This window comes from Tachypleus tridentatus, chromosome 10 (genome assembly GCF_004210375.1).
Source record: "Tachypleus tridentatus isolate NWPU-2018 chromosome 10, ASM421037v1, whole genome shotgun sequence".
Classification (NCBI taxonomy): domain Eukaryota; kingdom Metazoa; phylum Arthropoda; class Merostomata; order Xiphosura; family Limulidae; genus Tachypleus; species Tachypleus tridentatus.
Window position 1 is genome coordinate 172,955,818 of NC_134834.1, and position 20,253 is coordinate 172,976,070.

General features: G+C 29.9%; 1 protein-coding gene across 4 annotated transcripts in view; it reads right to left on the reverse strand.

Moving 5' to 3' along the window:
* Positions 1-20,253, reverse strand: part of LOC143230926 (pyruvate dehydrogenase phosphatase regulatory subunit, mitochondrial-like) — a 102,884-nt gene that overhangs the window by 78,177 nt on the left and 4,454 nt on the right. For all 4 annotated transcript variants that reach the window (XM_076465253.1, XM_076465252.1, XM_076465251.1 and 1 more), the window contains exons 2-7: positions 14,925-15,052; positions 13,296-13,377; positions 10,082-10,163; positions 8,614-8,695; positions 7,304-7,425; positions 4,671-4,785 (exon numbers count right to left, since the gene is read on the reverse strand). In XM_076465253.1, coding sequence (XP_076321368.1) covers positions 4,671-4,785; positions 7,304-7,425; positions 8,614-8,695; positions 10,082-10,163; positions 13,296-13,377; positions 14,925-15,052 — 611 coding nt within the window. The remainder of the gene's footprint in view (positions 1-4,670; positions 4,786-7,303; positions 7,426-8,613; positions 8,696-10,081; positions 10,164-13,295; positions 13,378-14,924; positions 15,053-20,253) is intronic.

The following is a 20,253-nucleotide window of genomic DNA, read 5'->3' on the forward strand; positions in this document are numbered from 1 at the left end:
ATGGTGTATGTGGCCACAGTATAAGAAATCAAATGTACAAAAATATAGTTCTTTGAACCACATGTCATTTTAGTGAGTGATATGTGCTACCTCCATAGAATTGTCCAAAGGAACTATCCCTAGAAAGTGTTAGGCAAGAAGAAGGAAATGATGTAATCATTGAGGTATGGAAAGAAGTTGAAGAACAGTGATATGCAAAGTCTTCTCATCTGCAGACTATTGGCTCAAGGCTTCCTTGTGATTGGTCCATACTCCCTATCCCTGAAAGAATGTAGGTTGGGATGTAGATAAGGAAGAGGCACATCTGTCCAAACATTAACTTTGTCCAGCACCAATGCAGATTGTCTTGCAGAGAAAGAGAAAGGGAATTGGGGTGGAAAGATTATCCCAATCAAGATTCCATCATTCATGAAATGTCCACTCAAGGGATTTTATATGAGCATGACAGAGAGGGACCAGTGGCACAAGGAGTAATTGACTGAGACAAAAGATATTACTTATGGAGAACTCTGAAGAAATATATCATTATGGATGCAATAAACAACATTAGAAAGTCATGGGATGATGTGAAGAATTCAACTATGAATGGTGAGTAGAAATACATATGGTCAGAGTATACCAATGACTTCACAGGATTCTTCCAATCAGAAAGTGCTGAGAAAGTTCACCAAAATATTGTTCAGTTATTAGAGTCCTGTAAGGATCTGATAATGTTGGAACAAGAGGAAGCTGCAGAAAAGGGGGCATTACTGAAACACCACCAACTGAACTTCATTTGACTACCAACCATTTAGACTAATCCACTGCTCTCATAGAAGAAGTAATACAAATCCTTAGTGCTAATTATTCCAGCCATGAATGTAGTCTAAAATTTACTTGAGGACAACATGATATCATGCATTGCTGCAAGAAGATGCAGCAGAAATAGAAAGTAAGTCTTGACATAGTCGTCTTCAAAAGAGTTATGCCAACGCCAGATCAAGATTATGACGATGATTTACAGAGTGAGGCAGATGCCAGTACCTGTACAGTCTTTATCTCCCCTCCCTGTGTAAAATGTGATTATTTTTGGTGAGTAAAACTATCAAACTATGCCAGTTCTATTTAATGTTTTTAAAAATATTTTCTTACATTCATATATGTGTTTTTATTGCTTTCTGAATCAAAAACGTATTTATATTTATAACACAGCAATCAATGGAAAATAAGATTTCAGTTACAGAAGGCATGCTACAGAAGACTATCAAAACAAGACCAAGAGAGGTATAAGAGATTGCATAAAAATGTCAAAAATAAATTCAAAGAAGCAAAAGAAATATAGTTGCATCAACAATGCCAAGAAGTAATGATAATTAGAATACAAATACAAACTACATCTATGAAAAGGTTAAGGATGCAACTGGGAAAATATTATATTCCAATAGCAGATGCATAAAAGCAAAATTTGGCATCATCTTAATGGAGCAAGAAGGCATTCTAAATACATGAATGATTATAGTGAAGAGTTTTTTTAACATAACTGAGGTAACAAAACAGAAGTAAAAAAGAATATTGATAAATCATCCTTCATAAAAGGTAAAGTAAGACATGGAATTAGAAAAATGAGAAATTAAAAAGCAAGATTGAATATCTGTTAAAATGATCCAAGCTTTGGATGGATTTGGAATAGATATGACAATCACTTTGATAAATAATATTTACAACAGCAGTGACATTCTCATAAACTTTAGTAGATCAAATTCATTGTTTTACCAAAGAAACCTGGAGTAAATTAATGTGAACTATATTTCATGATCAGCCTAATGGATTATAGAGCAAGATTCTTCTCCAAATCCTCATAATGATAGCAAGAAATAAGATGAGATTAAAAACAAATGTTGAATGATATGACTTTGCTGAACACAAAGGAATGCCATATTTATTCAATAAATTATCATCAAAAGAGCAAATGATGTTAAAAGAGACCTATACTTCTGTTTTCTTCACTGTACAAAATCTTTTAATAAAGTGAAACATAATGAAATGTTTTATTTATTTGAGAATTTAGAAACTGATAGTAAAGATCTTTGTGAGATCAGAAACCTATACTGAGATCAAACAGTAGTAATGAGAAAATGATGCACTGAGTGACATAATAAAAATACAACGACGTGTTTTATGACTTGATTTACTTAAAATCCACAGTGAAAATATCTTGACACAATTTGAATAACCTCCAATATGCAGAAGACACTGTTTAGATAGCAGGACAATAATAAATCTGCAACATATCTTGAACATAGCATTTATTGAAAGTGAGATCAAACGTTTATACTTCAATATTAAAAACATTGAATGCATGGTCATGTCAAAGAAAAGAATCATATCTTGACACAATTTGAATAACCTCCAATATGCAGAAGACACTGTTTAGATAGCAGGACTATAATAAATCTGCAACATATCTTGGACATAGCATTTATTGAAAGTGAGATCAAACGTTTATACCTCAATATTAAAAACATTGAATGCATGGTCATGTCAAAGAAAAGAATCATATCTTGACACAATTTGAATAACCTCCAATATGCAGAAGACACTGTTTTGATAGCAGGACTATAATAAATCTGCAACATATCTTGGACATAGCATTTATTGAAAGTAAGATCAAACGTTTATACCTCAATATTAAAAACATTGAATGCATGGTCATGTTAGAGAAAAGAATCATATCGCTCTGTAAACTACAAAGGAGATAAAACAAATGAACAAGTTTAAACATCTGGGTTTTTATCCTAACATCAGGTGAATGATGCAAAGAAGAGATAAAGAAAACAATAAGAATGTTATAAAATGCTTTCTAAAAAGTAAGCCCAGTACTAAAGAACATTTCTATGACTAATAAAATTTGAGTTCTCAAATATTATGTTTGGTCCATCCAATTGTATGGATGCAAGTGTTGGATAGTAAATAAAGAAGTTATGAAGAAATTACAGGCTAATGAAATATGTTTTTGGAGAAGAATGCTCAAGATATCATAGACTAAAAAAGTACTATAATGATAAAAAAGCAAAAAAAAATCTTATGTAAAAACCATAAAAAAGACATTTAAAATTCCTAAGACATGTCACCTGTGAAGAAGGCTTTGAATATCTAATTCTGAGAGAAGGGATGAAGAAGAACGAAGGAGATAGAAATACAGAACAAAGTACATCATAACTTGAGGAAGTGGATTGACAACTCAGGACTGAAACACAATGACATCATCTTTTAGCTAAAGAGAAAGAAAGATGTTGAGTCATGATGACCAATGTCTGCTCACAGACAAGGCACAAGAGAAAAAGAAATTAACCCCTCAAATATGAAAGTCATACATTAATCAAGATTTCTTTTAAACTTACTCAAATTTACTGCTTCCACAATGTCCAGAGGATTTTAAGAAGGCATTTTTCTTTTATTATAATTTAAACATGAAATGAAAGGTTTGACAGAATTTCCTAACTATAATATATTTGCAAGTTTAAATTAAAATCCACTATTCTATTAATAATTGTACATTTAGTAATTCAGTAATTATTTGAGGATATACTTAATCAACTGAAGAATAAAACTAGTTTTATACACTAAATCAGTTTAACATCACTGCACACAAAAAGCTATGCTTTGAATTTAATTCACATCAAGTGCAGATTAATTAATATAAAACACAATACAGTGTAATCCCTTAACTAATTAACCTTTATTTTATCAGAATTAAATTCAAGCTTTGAAGAACCTAATGATTACATAGTGTAAACTGTTCATGTTTTACATTTCAAGTTTTACAATATCCTTTCTTTTATAAATTCCTTACATTATTAAAGAATTTACTCACTTCAACACATCTTTATTTACTGTGCTGTCATTGCTATTGAAGGTACACAATGGAATTTGGTGAATAACACAACATATATAATAATTATAACAACAACAAAAAAGAAAATAATGCTCTGGTATGCAAACTATGTTAGAAATGACCAAACTCAAATGAACTGACATCCTGGTTAAAAGACACTCCTTATTCATTCTGCATAATTCACCAAAGTCATATATCGAGAGTTATAACACAGAAGTTATTTGGGTGTCATAAGTGACTGTGAGATAACTAAGTTCCAAGAAATACTTTTAAGAATATTATAAATGACCTGACTAAATCAGCACGTCCATTTTAAACTAAGCACCAAAATATACTACAAATTAAAAGTGAACATTTTTTAATAAATCATTTCAATATTGCAGTATAAAATCTTAGTATAATACAATTTTGATTGCCTTTTCAAAGTCATCTCTCTCTCCATTCATTTAAAATTTGTGTTTAACTTGCCAAGACTGTTTACATTTAAACATTAAATACAATATTTAAACATTAACCCTTTCGGCGTGGTTGGCGACCGCAGTCGACTTGTAGGCTCAGAGTGGCAGGCGACCTTCCTTTATTCCTGTTATTCTTATGTATTGAATTTAACATATATAGTATTGGGTACAATCACTGAATATTTCAGGGACTTTTGTTGAGTTATTGCAGAGATATCATGCTTTTAGTACTGATACCGTAATTACTATAAGTATCAAACATATATATTCAGTGCCATGCCAAACATTAAAAGTTGTTATTCAGCACCGAAAGGGTTAAATACAATAAATTTTAATACCTGGATGCATCGTATCAACTCCTTCTATTGGTTTAGTAATCAAATAGAAATGTTCTGCAGAATGGAGTGGAATATTAAGTGAAGGTTGGATTTGGGTTCCTAAGTCTCTTGTCCACTATTGACAATATAGAAGCACATGAATAAAAATATCAAGCTTTGTTTTGACTGAAACAGTTTCACAAGTAAAAAAATTGTTATGTTATCTCACTGATACAATCAAGAAACAAAATAATCATAACACAGTACACTCATTTATAACTAATATAAAACTACGGACATGTTGTAACTATAAAAATGAGATTGAATACAATTATAATTTATGTTACACAGAAGAAGAATTCTAGTGAAAACATTGAACAATCAAGAAATGGATCAAATCATCATAAAATACAGACATTCAAACAAACATTTTTATTTACCAGTAAAAATGATGAAATCAATAATTTAATGTAATAAGTTTAAATGACTGACAAATCAATATTGCAATATAATATCTTGGTATAGTACAATTTTGTTCTCTTTTTCAACCATTTCCCAAAATTCAGAATTTCCCAAAAATAAATTAGAGTTAACAACCAAAAAAGTATGAAATAAAAAAAAATTATAATTAGTAAACAAAACAATTGACTTACTAAGGTTATGTAAATGATCATATACTTTACTAACTATAACAAAGATTGATATCCAGTATGACAAAGAGTATGACCTTGTAAAAATTTAAACATTTGGATTATTAAAACAATTAAAAACTCAATATGGAATAAAATATAAAACTACCTATTTTCTTTAGATTGAAAGTAAATGTTCTTTATCCTATTTTACATACATATGAGACATACACATTACATCCCACAGGCAGTGTGTGATACAACCTAAATGTCCCACTTGCAAATACATTGATTCTAGAACTCAACAACTGGTCCTAAATCAACATTTCATATACAGCATAAATTCTTATGTATTTTTTCTCCTCATGTAACAAGTTATACATTGGTAAAACTTCATGCAGATTAAGAAAATGATTCTGTGAAAATTTATGACAAAATCGTAACCATGCATGGATTTACTGCCTCTAGACATTTCAGTACTAATTAACATTTCTTACCCAACTTGCTAGCACTTATACTCAGACATGCACCACTAGAGAATATGAATAGAGACTGGGTGAGATTGGGCATAGTAAAACTGCTGTTGCAAATTTCTTAAAAGACCCCGAGGGATACAAAATGAGAATTTCAAGTGGTCAGCCCAAGAAAATTTTGACAGCATTGAGCAGGAGGATTCGATGGGTTTCCTGGCAAGACACCAGCCAATCATCAAATCAGATTAAGGCCCTTACTGACGCAGAATGCAGCTCAAGAACAATAAGACAGCATCTGTGAGAGAAAGGCTTTAAAAACTGTAAATGTCTTCAAATGACACGCCTCCTTCCACACCACAAAACAGCTCAGTTAAACTTTGCTGAAAAACACAAAACATGGGACATGGAAAAGTGGAAGAAGGTTTTGTTCTCTGATGGGAAAAAAATTTAACCTGGATGGTCCAGATGGCTTCCAATGTTACATGTTTACCAATTAACGCTTCATTTCAGTATGGTCTTAAACTTTTGACCAGCTAGTATTTAGGCCATTTTCAAGGTGTTCACATTTTCCCTATTAAATACTAAAAAGCTTTTTATTTTTATTTTCCCTTTTCTTATTTTAATCTTTCAAAGCTCTACTCAAATAAGTGGTTGAGTCTAACAACATAAAATGTATATTTTTTCTTTATATTCATTGGCCTTAAGATTTTGGTCAGCAGTGTATATATCACACACACTACATGTTTATTCCATTTAACAAATGCAAAATTGCAAATATTTTTGTGCACACATGTATAATATTAAAATACAATTTTTTAATTGAAAACAAGAAGATGTTTCTTCACTGAGATTGTAATGTTCATCACACTTCATCTAGATTGACACCACCTTTCACATGTTCCAGTAGCTTCCTATAAATTTCAAATAACTTAGGGATTTCCCATAACATTTAAAAATAGACCAAATATTCCAAATAAATCTAAATAAACAATTTTGTAGATTGAAGTGAAGAAGATATTTTTATGAGTTAAAACCAAAATTATGGTATTTTGAAATAAAGTACAGAAACATATGTTTGATGACAAGCTAAAATAAAAAAAACTTAAAATTCTAATTGTCCAGTTATTTTTTGTGCTATTCTAGTCAGTTAATGAGCCTTCTAGCTGATCAGGGTAAAATAAATTATGTAAATTTCAGATGTTATTGTGAATAACTAAAGCCAAATATCTTAATATTTTTTGTACTGCATACATACAAAATTGATTAACAGTTTACTCACAAAAATCTATCCACCTTATAGTTCATCAACAGCAAATGTAAAGGGATATGTTTCAACTAACATTACATACTCAAAACATCAGATATATTAAATTTTAGAAAAAAATTCAAATTTCACATTTAGTTCCTTCCTCAAATATGTGCTGAAAATCTTTATAAATAATGAATTTGGCATTCCAAAAATTAAAGAAAAATAACATAAAATATATATATTCTACAAGTTTCATAGCTTGTACTTGTAATTCCTGAGAGAGTAAAAAATAAGGGCGCATACCAAACCTCCACATAATACCACATATTCACAATTGATTTTTCCTAAGTTTGTATATACACTCTTCACTCTGCCACCACTAGTTTCAATCCTTTCTACATTGCAACGTTCTACAGCATGAGCACCTAAATAGAGAAACAGAAAAAGTTATGCAAGGTCAATCATATTCTGAAGATTTTGTGCCGTGTGAATAATTATACCAGATGATTCTCCTTTTAGTTTAGAAAGGTGAATGATTGTCAGTCATCAACATTTTGCATGCTTACACACATTTGGTTCACATATAGTACAAAGTTTTGACATGTAGATGATCAGTTTTATAATATAATGGTTTTATTTTGAAGTTAGTCATTCCACTTTTGGTATTTCTCAACTTCTCAATGAATGGTGATGATGGGAAACCCTTATGTTAATTTATTTGTAATGTTATGGTACTTACACATCATATATTTTCATGTTCAATAGTTTATATAAGAAATAAAGTTTTACTTATTAATTATTTACTTAAAAGAAGTCTTCCTCACCTACTATCTAATAACTTATTAATTGATTTCATCCTAATGGGGGAGACTCTAAATGAGTGAATAACATACCAGTCTTCCTATCAAAAATACTTATTCCACCCTGGCCATTATCACAACAAATAGCTGCAAATTAACAGTCACAACATAGGATGGTCAGTACATATCAAATCGTATTAAGGAAAGAGATTGAGGTATACTGATCTTAGAAAGATCAGAGAAATCATAAACTAACCACAATTAGTGATGAAAAAAAAAGAGATATATAGTTATAAAGTCTTCACAGTATATTATCATAATTGTTTTCAAAAAGTGCTCCACCATTGTCTGCATTTCAAATGGAATGAGTACTATGACAAATTATTTCAGTCACTAAAGCTGGCTTTGGTTGAGGTTCTGATGTTAGCACATATTTTAAATCACAGAAACTACAATCATCTCACATTTAAAAGACAATAACCTAAAACATACATAAACCATTAACAATGACTCCATACTACAATTTCTTGTCTTAACATTCATCCAAGTAATAATGCAAATAAGTCTGAAAAAACAAATGGTAGAGAAGTTATACCATTTAGTCCTATAGATCAAATGTATCTACTGAATGATAAAACTGAATGTCCATTAATAATATTATTAATAATAATGTTATGGTGTTATTAGTCCTATAGATCAAATGTATCTACTGAATGATAAAACTGAATGTCCATTAATAAAAGGTACAAACTCTACTGTTTCTTTTTATTGCCTTAATTTAATAATAAAATGATATATGAAAATGCTTTCTACCTTTATCTTTGGCAAGTTTAATTAAGGAGTTACAAATATCCACAGGACTTCCAACAGCATCATCAGGAACTACAATAGCTCCCTAGAGATAGAAATACTCCTTAATATTTACAGTCACATCACTTTCTGAAAGCTCATTCATTACAGAAAATAAAAAAATTAAGAATTTAAAAACTTCCAAAATGAAATGATAAAGAAGTAAGCAAACAAGGTTAGAGATAGTGTAGACATTATTTACTCAAACTAAATTATTTATTTTACCATTTGGTGTATATTTTGCTCAAATGTTCTATTGCAGTTTTAAGCATGTATCCTGCAATCTTTTTCAAGAACTATGTCATTGGTTCATAATATTGTTAAATTTTTAAAAAGAAAAAATCTTCAACTTGCTCCAAAAGTTGGTTGCCATAGTAAATGTAAGAAAATTAACATTGTTTTTAATGTTCTTTGGAAGATTCTTTATATAATGGCATTGAGTAAGGATGAATATGTGGAGTAAGAATCACTGAAAGTCTTCATTTCTATATCCGTTTTGAAAACGTATATTTTGAGTATATTCTATTAATCTGTAAATATATTCAGCCAACAACAAATGCCTTTTGGGACACCCTGCATTATGTGTACATCAATGAACTTCTCTTATGGTAATTTTAAATTTAAACTAATAAAAATATTTTGAAAACAAAAATAAATATTAAACCTAATCTGTCATTTGATTCAATACTATTCACTTGTCAGAAAACCTTACATACAACATAACCAAAAAGTAAAGACAGAAAACAAATCTGACATAACGTTTTAAAAGTTAAGCTTAAAGTTATACATTAAATTTTCACACACATATCGGAAAGAGCTACAGTGTGATATAATGAACAACATTTGAGTGAAAAACCACTGACTATATTATATGTTTACATTTACGAAACAGTCAGGTCATTATAATATGCACAAAAAAACAACACTACACACAATTCCATCAGGCACTGCAACAGATAGAGAGTTTATTAAAGATATATTTTACAATAGGACAAGCATAACATCTTTACTAACAAAAACGTGTGGTATCTCAATTATAAATCCAAGTTTTTATATTTTTTTGTGACTGTCACATTCAAATGTTTTATTATGAAATGCTAAGATGATTCATATGGTACTTTCTTTAAAACATATGCATATATCAATCCTTTTTATAATTATTAATTTTAATATAAAAGTGTAAACAAAGTTACTTATTTTTATTAAATTGAAAGTACATACATAAAGCTGTATACTTATGGCATCAGAAACGTTTATCTAAATTTAATACCATATTTTGCCATTGTAGGTGAAAGGAACAGTCAGCTGAAAAATCATACACAATGGAGAAAAGCAATCCTATAAGATATCCCATAATACTTGCAATAGCCATTTATTCCTAATACTTTTAATGATACTTCTTTGAAGCAGGTACAAAAAAAAAAAGAGATACCTTTAATCCTTCTGTATTCACCCAAGGACTATGTCTAGCAATGTCATTTACACTCAGCTCCTCACTTTGTATTCCTCTAAGTCTGCAATCCACACATAAACTTATAAATTTTTTATATTAAGTTCATATCAACATTTACAAAATGTAATTGAAAATAAATTTACTGCTTCAACCCAATTTCTCCCAATTTTCATAACTTTTGAAAAGCTGAGTTTAGATTTTTTTTTAATTACAAAAACAAAATGATCTCACATTTGAAAGTCAATAACCTAAAATAACATATATATATATCAATAAAAATAGTCCCTTTCTACAATTTTATGACTTAACTTTCATCCAAGTAATACTGTAAAAATGAATAAATAAATAAATTGCCTTTAGAATGCAATCTTCAACCTACTCTTCATATGCATCTTAAAATTGACAAGGACTTGTCAAATATAATTTCAAAATTCACATATCTTGAAATGTTTTATCGTTACTTTGATATATTTTAAATATCAAAAATGTATGGTGTAAATTCTGAGTGTGAGAAAGAAATGGAAAAATATATAATCAGTAAAAAATTAATCTCTAGTTTATTTTCTGTGATATTATAACCTTTTTTCTATAATTTTTTGATGCAAAATCATCATAATAGATCCAAATACACTGTCATTTGCATAGTTAATTAAATCCTTTTTATTACTTTAATGCTGTATTCACCATTATTGTTATTCTCTGTTTAAGCTGATTAATACTGTAATATTTCTTGTATTTTCTTATCACTCCTACATTTCAGCTTCTTACCTTCAGATTTACCTGTAAATTGGATATCTGAAAAAAGGATGGTTAGACAAATTAACTGTGTTTATATGCAACTCATATGTTTAGTAAGTAATATTTTTATCAGACAGAGTTTGTTTTTGAGGTTAAGCACAAAGCTATATGTTATTATCATTGTTGTTTGTCATTAAACACAAATCTACCCAAAGGATTATCTGTACTCTGCCCACCACGAGTATCAAAACTTAGTTTCTAGCAGTATAAATCTGCAGACATACCACTATGCCATTGGGGAACAGATGTAATTAGAGAACTAATTTTGTTATTTATTGTACAAATTTATTATTCATTTCATGTTATTTCTCACCTACATAAGCATTAGTTTTTGTTGCACTATCTATATTGTCCTGCTATCTAGCTCTATAGTTAAACAGTAACATGTTTTATAATAATGAATTGCTGATATCAAACGACTGTAAAAGTTACACTGTTGGAGCCGTATAATAAGATTTCAAAAGTCATTGATGTTGTTAGCAAAAAATATACAAAATTTTGAATATACTGATAATGCGTTTCAACAGAACAATTAATGACAGTGCATGAATAAAATAAATTGTTTTTATGTACTTTTGTAATTAAATTATATCCTTTCTTTTCTACACAAGTGTCAGAGCATAATTGATCAAACTGTTTAAGATGTGTATATATATATATATATTTTTCATTTTCCATTTTTTTACTATGAAAATTTACATCTCCTAATTTGGCTAAACCTTATAATATAGGGATTACAGCTTAAAAATACTGACAATAGTGAGGGCACCAAATTTCTGAAACAGTGTATTTTAATCATTATAAGTGAGAATTTTGTAAAAAATTAGTAATATTCATCACTGGATTATTTTTTTAGTTCTGATTACTGTAGGGAAATTTTTCTGATGAAAAGTTAATAACAACCAGGTCATTTCAGTATACATGTGTTAGCACAAATTGATTTTATGCCTCAGTCACCACAAGTGTCCACTTCATAACATAGCCAGAAACAGTTATTTATTATGTTTTAAACACATTATGATATAGTTCATAATATTTGATGCAAAGCATATTTAGTTTAGTAAGATAAATGTTTCATGTTTACCAAAAATTTTAAAACATTTCTTTCCACAAATACATGTTTCTAGCTCTGTGTGTAGTTTTAAGAATAGGACATTGGCCAAAGAATGTGGCTAACTTCTTTTAACTCTAGCTACCAATTACTATAGTTCACTGCTCTCTCATCATACATGCCTTTCCTTGAAAGATTGCTGTATAGTACAACTTGGCAGATCAAGTGATACCTTGAAGTGATATCTTCCCATACATTTATATCATAATGACATTCAATGATATTTGTAGTTCATGCATATCCAAGGGAGACGAGATTACAAAATTTTCTATAAATTTTATTTTATTTTAGTCTGAAACAAATAAAGTTACAAGCTATAGTCTGTACAAATCTTAATCTCAAACAATATAAATATTATCAATTATTTAAGTGCACTCCATAATACTGATTTATGTTGCTCACAAATAAAGATTTGCTTATTACCTTGCTTGTGTATTGTGTTTTGGTATCTTTCTTTAATTTAACCAGAATTAGCTAATTCATATTTAATTCTATAGCACATTTCCTTAGGTACCTAAAATTATTGTGGCACTATTCTTAACTTTGCAGTTATCAGTTCACCTGACAGTACCACAATAATAGGAACTTCTGATTGTAGCCTTTGTTAAATTCCTAACAAATGTGTGAGAATATCTAAACAATTATATATGTACTCTTAACTTTTCCTTAGTTCAGCAAATACAAATAAATAACAACTTTCAAAGCTGGGATAAAATTATTAGTCTGCAGACTCGTATTTTTATTTTCTTAAATCATGTCTATCTATATATTTATTTTTACCTTTAATACAAACTACTCTTTTTTTTTACTTATTTGCCTAAAAAAAAAGTTTATTTTAGCATAATTTATTAAATCAAATATCTAATTCAGAAGAGGTACTATTTATGACAGCAAACATAAGTTCTAGCCTCATTTCCTACAAGTATATAGAAACATTAATGATTATTGTGAATTTTGTTAAAAGTGAAAACTGAGAATAAAATGGAAACAAATATGTAAATCTACTTTAATAAATTAAATTGTTATAACTCAACTGCTGAAAATTATGGCTTTGAATTCACTGGGTAAATGCAGAGATTTTGAGCTAAGAATTCTTGCCAAATCTCGTTCATCTTTAATAATGAAGTGAAAAATTACAAAGCATGGCACTTGAAACATGTAGTTTAATTGGCTTAAACATCTGTCCAGTTCAGAGTTTAAAATCATTGTTCTTGGTTATCACTTCTTTGGATAATTCTTTATTGTTATGATTGTTCATTATGTAACCATAGAAATATAACTTACCTACAACTGTCAGCAATCCGCTTTAAGTATATCAATCGTTCTGAACTTGATGCTAACATAAGGCTTCCACACTTTTTGAATCCTTCATGTTGTATGTTGGAAAAAAGAAATTATCAACCATCTTTAAAAGAGTATTTAATAAGCAAAATTTAAAGTAAAACAAATATAAAACTACATTTACAGGATTTTATTAAAATATACAGGATTTCAAGTTCTTTCAGATGATCAATACTTGTTAATAACTTTATTTCAAAATTATAATATTATAACAAAGTTTCTTCATAAACAACATTTGCAGTTTGCTTTCCATCTACCAACAAATAAATATTTTGAAGTGACCCCACTTTTGAATACCTTACATCTGATTAACCATGATAAAAAAATGATTGTTTGAAAAACAGTCCAGTAACTTTCATAATTTCACCTTGAATCTCTTTAGAATATTCAACATTGTCTAAAACATGAACCTGTAAAAATGGTTCAAAATTGATTCAACAGACTGTGAGTAATTAACCAACAAGTTTTACAATTTTTTACAAGTTTCTATTTGGAATTCAACATATGGCAAAGTGATTGAAAAAAATCTCCCTAAAATTACAGGTTTATTTCACTATTTGACCCCATAAAATGAATAGAAATGGGAATATCCAAAACTTCTGTATAAAAATGTATGCGTTTTGAAAAAAAGGTATCTTTGTACCAAATTCCATTCAATATGGACAAAATACAGCTGAATAATTGTCAAACAAACCCTAAAGTTATGCGTTCTGTAGAATCTTGACTTCTCTATAATTAGACAAAAAGTGGGTATACCATCATTCCCAGTGTGTGAGACATGTAAAAGGTACCTTTGTACCAAATCCCAAGTAAATTGGTTAACATAATATTAAGTGATTGGCGAAAAACCCCCAAACCATGCCTTTTTTTGTGAACTCCGACCACATTAAAAAAAACAACTCAAAATGGTCAAATCCAAACTTTTTTAACATTAATGTGTTGAGTGTATAAAAATTTTTATTTATGGTAATTGTCATCCTGACTGCTGCAAAAATGAATATATTTTTGGATTGTTTGACTTTGAACATATAAAATGAAAAAGACGGCAGTGTGTATTTTACCAAAGTATAACCAAATTTCAAGTTAATCTGCCAAGAAATGTTGGGTGATTGAAAACATTTGGAAAAAAAAGAAAGAAAGAAGGAGAAACAATAGAAAAAATAGTATGCCTCTTCATAAAGACATAATAACAAAGCTGCAAAAATAATATTACTGATTGTAAATTGAAAATCTATACCACAGTATTTCAGTCATCAAAGTAGTTCAAAACATACAACAAAAAATGGTTAAGTAATATGTTAATGAAAATAACACTTCAAGTGTTTATGTAATAGATATATGCTAAGTAAGGACTGTTCACTATTTATACAACAAGGTATACCAGACTAATAAAGAAAAAGGTTTCAATAATTTGCAGTTTTTGATATCATTATACCACATTAATAATATTATTTTAAATATTCTTTATGATTAATTGCATCTTAACTTGCATAAAATTACTTTTAAACATAGCCTTTAAAGCCTAATTTAGATGCATGAAATCAAGCTAATATTTAAATGTTTTATTTGTACCTGTTGGATATCCATTTTCTTCCATCCATTCATAGAGATCTTTGGAGTAGCTACATAATTCCACATATACATCAGATCGAAAGTTGCTAATAAGGCCTGCTGCGTGCCAGGTAGTGCCAGAAGTAAACCTTTAACAGGAAAAAAAAACACACACACATATATGAATACAGATCAGTACAGCAGATATACACCAGTAACTACAGACCAATTAAAACACTGCACATACCTACCCGTACAACATGTAAAGAAAAGAGTAAGCTGTTGAAAATGGTAACAGAATTTAATGAAGAACTTAAGCTTTTGCATGTAAAGGATATGGTAGTTAATAACAACTATCATAAAGTTAAAACATTACTAACAGAGCTATTATTACTGGATTTAATTATGATGAGCAGGTTCTATTAAGTATCACATTACAGCCTTTAGCTTATGCAGATGGGGGATTAGAGGTGGGAAAGACAAAAAAAAAGAGGCATATAAGGATGGGAATAAAAAAACATGAAATTTTTGTGATAGCAGATTGTTCTGAACAACACATGAATAGCATAGCCTGTGGGATAAACAAGGAGAAAAGAATTAGCTTATGCTATTTAGAAGCAGAGCTAGAGGAATTAACATAGTAAAAGGTGCTAGAAGTTGTGCAGTTTTTTTTACTAAACATAGGGGTTAATAATGTAGTATATCATTGGAACTAACTATTAAGTACAGTCATTGATCAAACATTCAAAGAAAATGGCCAGTATCAGTATATCACTAAGACTAAATGTTAGGCTTAATTTAATGTGCAAAGGCAAGCACTTATGTCTAGTTTACTGGGAAGAGAGGGATGTTTGGAATGGATGTTTACATTTAAACAGGATAGGAGCTGACTTGATTATAAGGGCTATTAAGTCAACTGTAAAGGCAGCTTTATACTGGACTAGACAGTGGTGAGAGCCAAAATAATGAAGCAAAAATAACATTTAGAAAAAGTATAATGTAGAAATAAAGTAAAATAGTAGTTTTAATGTTAAACTGAAATGTTATTAATGTAAATTTAGAAATACAAGAAATAAAATGAATTACTTAAGAGCACTGGTCAAACAGAGAATTTTTATATAATCAGAATAACAGAAATTTAGACATTTAAAATGAAAGTTATTTCTTTAAAATACAAGGTTATAGGTTATTTTAAAAAGAAAGACTACTAAAAAGGGGAGAATTATAGTTTTATGTATAAGAAGTAACTTACAACCTGTTCAAGGTGTGAATACTAAAACTAATAACAATGAGATTGAATCCATTTGAGTTTCTGTTAGTGGTTATACGTTGGAAAGGCTTTTAGTTAAAATCTGTTGTAGACCACCAGATAAAAACTAATGAAATCAATGTTTATAAACATACAATTTTGAAAACCTTTAATTTTAGGCTATAAAATTGGATATATTAGAGTTAGAAAATGAGAAAGACAAAATTTTTAGATTGTTCAGAACAGATTTGTTTCACAATTTTTGATATAGTAAATTCTAATATTGAAATAGTGTACATTGTAGATTGAGTAACATCTTGACTGAAGTAAGCAATGCTCAATTAGATTTGATATTTTGCTATATGTAGAAATAAGAAATAGGGATTTTGTTTTCAAATTTTGAAAGAAAAATTTGTATGGATGAGACAAGAATTATCTACTATGAACCAGAAAACTAAAGTAATTGAAGATACTGATCAAATGTTGAAAATTGTTAAAATTAGTTTTTAATATTCAACGTAGGAATGTTTATTACAGAAAAAAAATAAAAAGAGGTGGCTGCAAGTCAAAAATCAGGCTGGTATATAAAAGGTATAAACATTAAAATTAAAGGCAAGCATCATAACTGTAAGTTTACATTGACTAAAATTATTGGAAGCTTTGAGGATTATAAAAGATCAAGAGAGGTGATTAAATAGAAAATGAGGAAATCAAAAAGCTATATAAAAAAGGTTGATTGAAAATATAAAAAATTAACAGTAAGAACTTTTTAAAATACATTAAGGGTAAGCAAAATATTAGGATGGGAGTAAGGGCCTTTGAGGGATGATATAGAAAGGCTAGTATCTGATGATTATGGGATGACTAATTTATTTAATTTTACTTTTTCTTCAATTTTTATAGATGAATATTTAAACAACATTCCTTATCTTTCATATTTGCTCCACGGAAACAGGGTTACACAAGATGATCACATGACTTTTGAGATTCTTAAAAATTGGAAAGTTTAAAAGAACAATAATATTTAATCAAAGATTTTGAATGAAGTGAAACATTTAATATTCAAATCACTTGCTACTGTTTTTCTCTATGTTCTTGAATAGTGATGGCAGGATAAGGAACATACCATCTTCACCTCAAACCCAAAAACCATGGGAATGAGAACCATTCCGATTCCTGGGTATGACACAAAGATTAGTTCTGAGCTATCAGTATGGGAACTTGACATCAGATATCAAAAGGATGTGTATTACATGCAATCAATGTCCCCAATCATGAAACAGGCCAGGACCATTCTAATGGCAATAACATACCTGTAAGAAGAGAGAACAAGGCATAGCCAAGGTCAGAATCAGAACAATCCTATAAATCATAACACAAACAGAGGAAGTGGAGGAAAGAAGATAGATAACCCCAAACCTGTACAAAGACTTATGTTGATTGGTTCACTCTAAATACAAAACTGGCTCACAGGGACAGGATAAGAGCTCCCAATCAAAGGGGTGAACTGCATTCTTATGTCTTACTCCATTGTCATTATTTATTGCAAATAAGAGAATACTGCACCATATACACCCACAAAACACCACCACCCTACTCTGCTGAATGGTAATTGTGCAGAACATGTTCAGAAGAGTACCTCTATGGTCAACGTAACCCCCATAGATTTAAATTAGAAAGTAGTAATAACTCCCATACGCCACTCAAAGAAAAGAAGGTGGCAATGAGGTGGAGAGTCCAAAGGAATGTCACCACCTGAGGCAGTGCAGTGGGTGACCATAAAACCTTATATTGAAAAGAAGGCCACACAGAGTTATTCACTCCAGGTAAAGAAGGGATGGGTAGCAATCACCTACTGCTTTGCCCAAGTAATACTGTGATGGTACAGTTTGGAACAGGCATGTTTATGAAGCAAAAATCATGAGGTCATGAACCTACAAGCTATCTTGCAGAACACCCCATCTCAGTTGTAAGTGTACAAAGTCATGGAAGATAAAGCATAATATAAAACATCACATTGCCACAATATCAATGATGCCACAGCAGGTATCCCCTAATGGTATAGCATTCCTGAGGATAAACACACATTAGTGTTTTCAGAAGAAAATGAGGGCCATCTTGAAATGCACACAGCCACAAAGCATTCACTTGTAGAACAGTATAGTAGAAGGTAACTATCTACACAATCATTTAATTAAGGTGACAATGCAAAACAGTTAAATCTGTCAGTATTTAAGGGAAAGATAAAAAATAAGAAACTATGGAGTAATTCAGTGAAGCACACAATTTTGCCACACAGAATCAATCATATTTAGGTTTCAAAGAATATTAAAAGGTGCCCATATATCCATTCTTATGAACAGACATAGAACAGTTTTGGCAAGACAATGAAGAATAATATTCAACCTACATCTGCCATGTTTCATGAAAATCTGATGATTTTTGACTGACTTGTAGAACAAAAATATAGTGAAAAATTATTACCCATGTTAACAGATGGGGATTTTTTTATGATCTTGCTGTGATCTTGACCCTCCAATAAACTAATCATTTCTGAGTTGTATCATAGTCCAAATATATACTAATCTTTTGTTTAGATTCCAATTAACCATTTTAACCTTGCAGACAAACAAACAAAACAAATACTCACAAACACAGGAAAGAAAACATAACTTACATTTACCTTCAGTGGTGTAGGTAACTAGTATGGTTAATTAATTGAAGAAGCAATAACTGAAAAGCAGAAGAATTCCTTGCTTTAAGAATTACAAGTGATGTTCTTCATGCATTATGTTTTACTATTGCCACATGGTTATTTTACAGTTAGGATAGTCTATTAATTAAATAATCACTAACTAATAGAAAGTAGTATTCTTTGTTTTCTGTGCTATCAAATGTTTCACAATAGTATGTGCATGCAGTATATCTTGTGATAGGTATTTGATCATTTTGCAGTTAGCACAGTTGGTTTGTTGAAAAACATCTGAAAGAGCATTGTGCTATTTACTTTCCAAACAACTGAGCAACATCTCGTAATGATATATTGGTCAAATCAGTGATGTCGAGAAACCCACTTGTTGAGAAATTTATATGCAAAAACATATAAATGTTTTTGCATATAAATATTGGTCAAATGTTTTGCAATAACTATTTTGGTGTATATAGTGAGTTGTAGTGGAACTTCCATGCAGGAGACCCTGCAACATTTGCTAGATACGTAGCTTGAGCAATTGATATTATCAAATGAAAATCCTACGGAATGTTGAAGTTTGTTTCAATTGTTAATGATAATTTTAATTAATAACCCAAAAGGACTTTGCAATTTTTGGTTTTAGAGAATTCTGAGGTTATATTTTGTAGTAAATACTGCTAGATGTTTGCCAATAAAAATTTCCTGAATAAATCTGCAATCTTGTTTTAATTCACAAATCTTTGCATTACCATGGAAGATTGTGCCTTTCTGTCTAGTTGATATACACCAGTCTTCCTAAAATACGTAAAGGGAACTGTGTGATAGCATAACAAAAGAGATTAACATGGATTGAATAAATTTGGTGGTAAAATGTGTACCATTTTGTTACATTTTTGTCTCCAAGTTCTTTTTCATACTTTTTTAATAAACTGAAATTTTCTTACTCCTAAAATGCAGTACACTCTGGAGAAGCTTAGCAAACTGGGTTTGATTGCTATGTTATGATGCTAAAAGTAACTTTAGTGTTAGCCCATATAGACCTACTGTAATATTCTCATGTTCCAAGGCTCACGCTGTTGCTCGCCATATTCGCCAATGGCTATTATTTTTGCTTTTTGGTCAAGAAAAATTGTAATTGGCAAATATACCGGCAAAACACTGTTTGTTTACAAAATGCTAGACTGGTTCACTACATCAACGTTTTTTTAATGCATGTATGTGGTAAGCAGATAAAAATTTTGCAGCAAAGCATGACCTACCAAGTTCCCTAATTCCAGATCTAAACAGACTACGTATGATGCAGGTAAGTTATTATGTATACAATACAGTTTTTCTGTTCTTGTCGCAAGTGGATTTTATTTGTTGTTCTTAATGAAAAATTTGTTATAGTTACTGATTTACGTATTCAT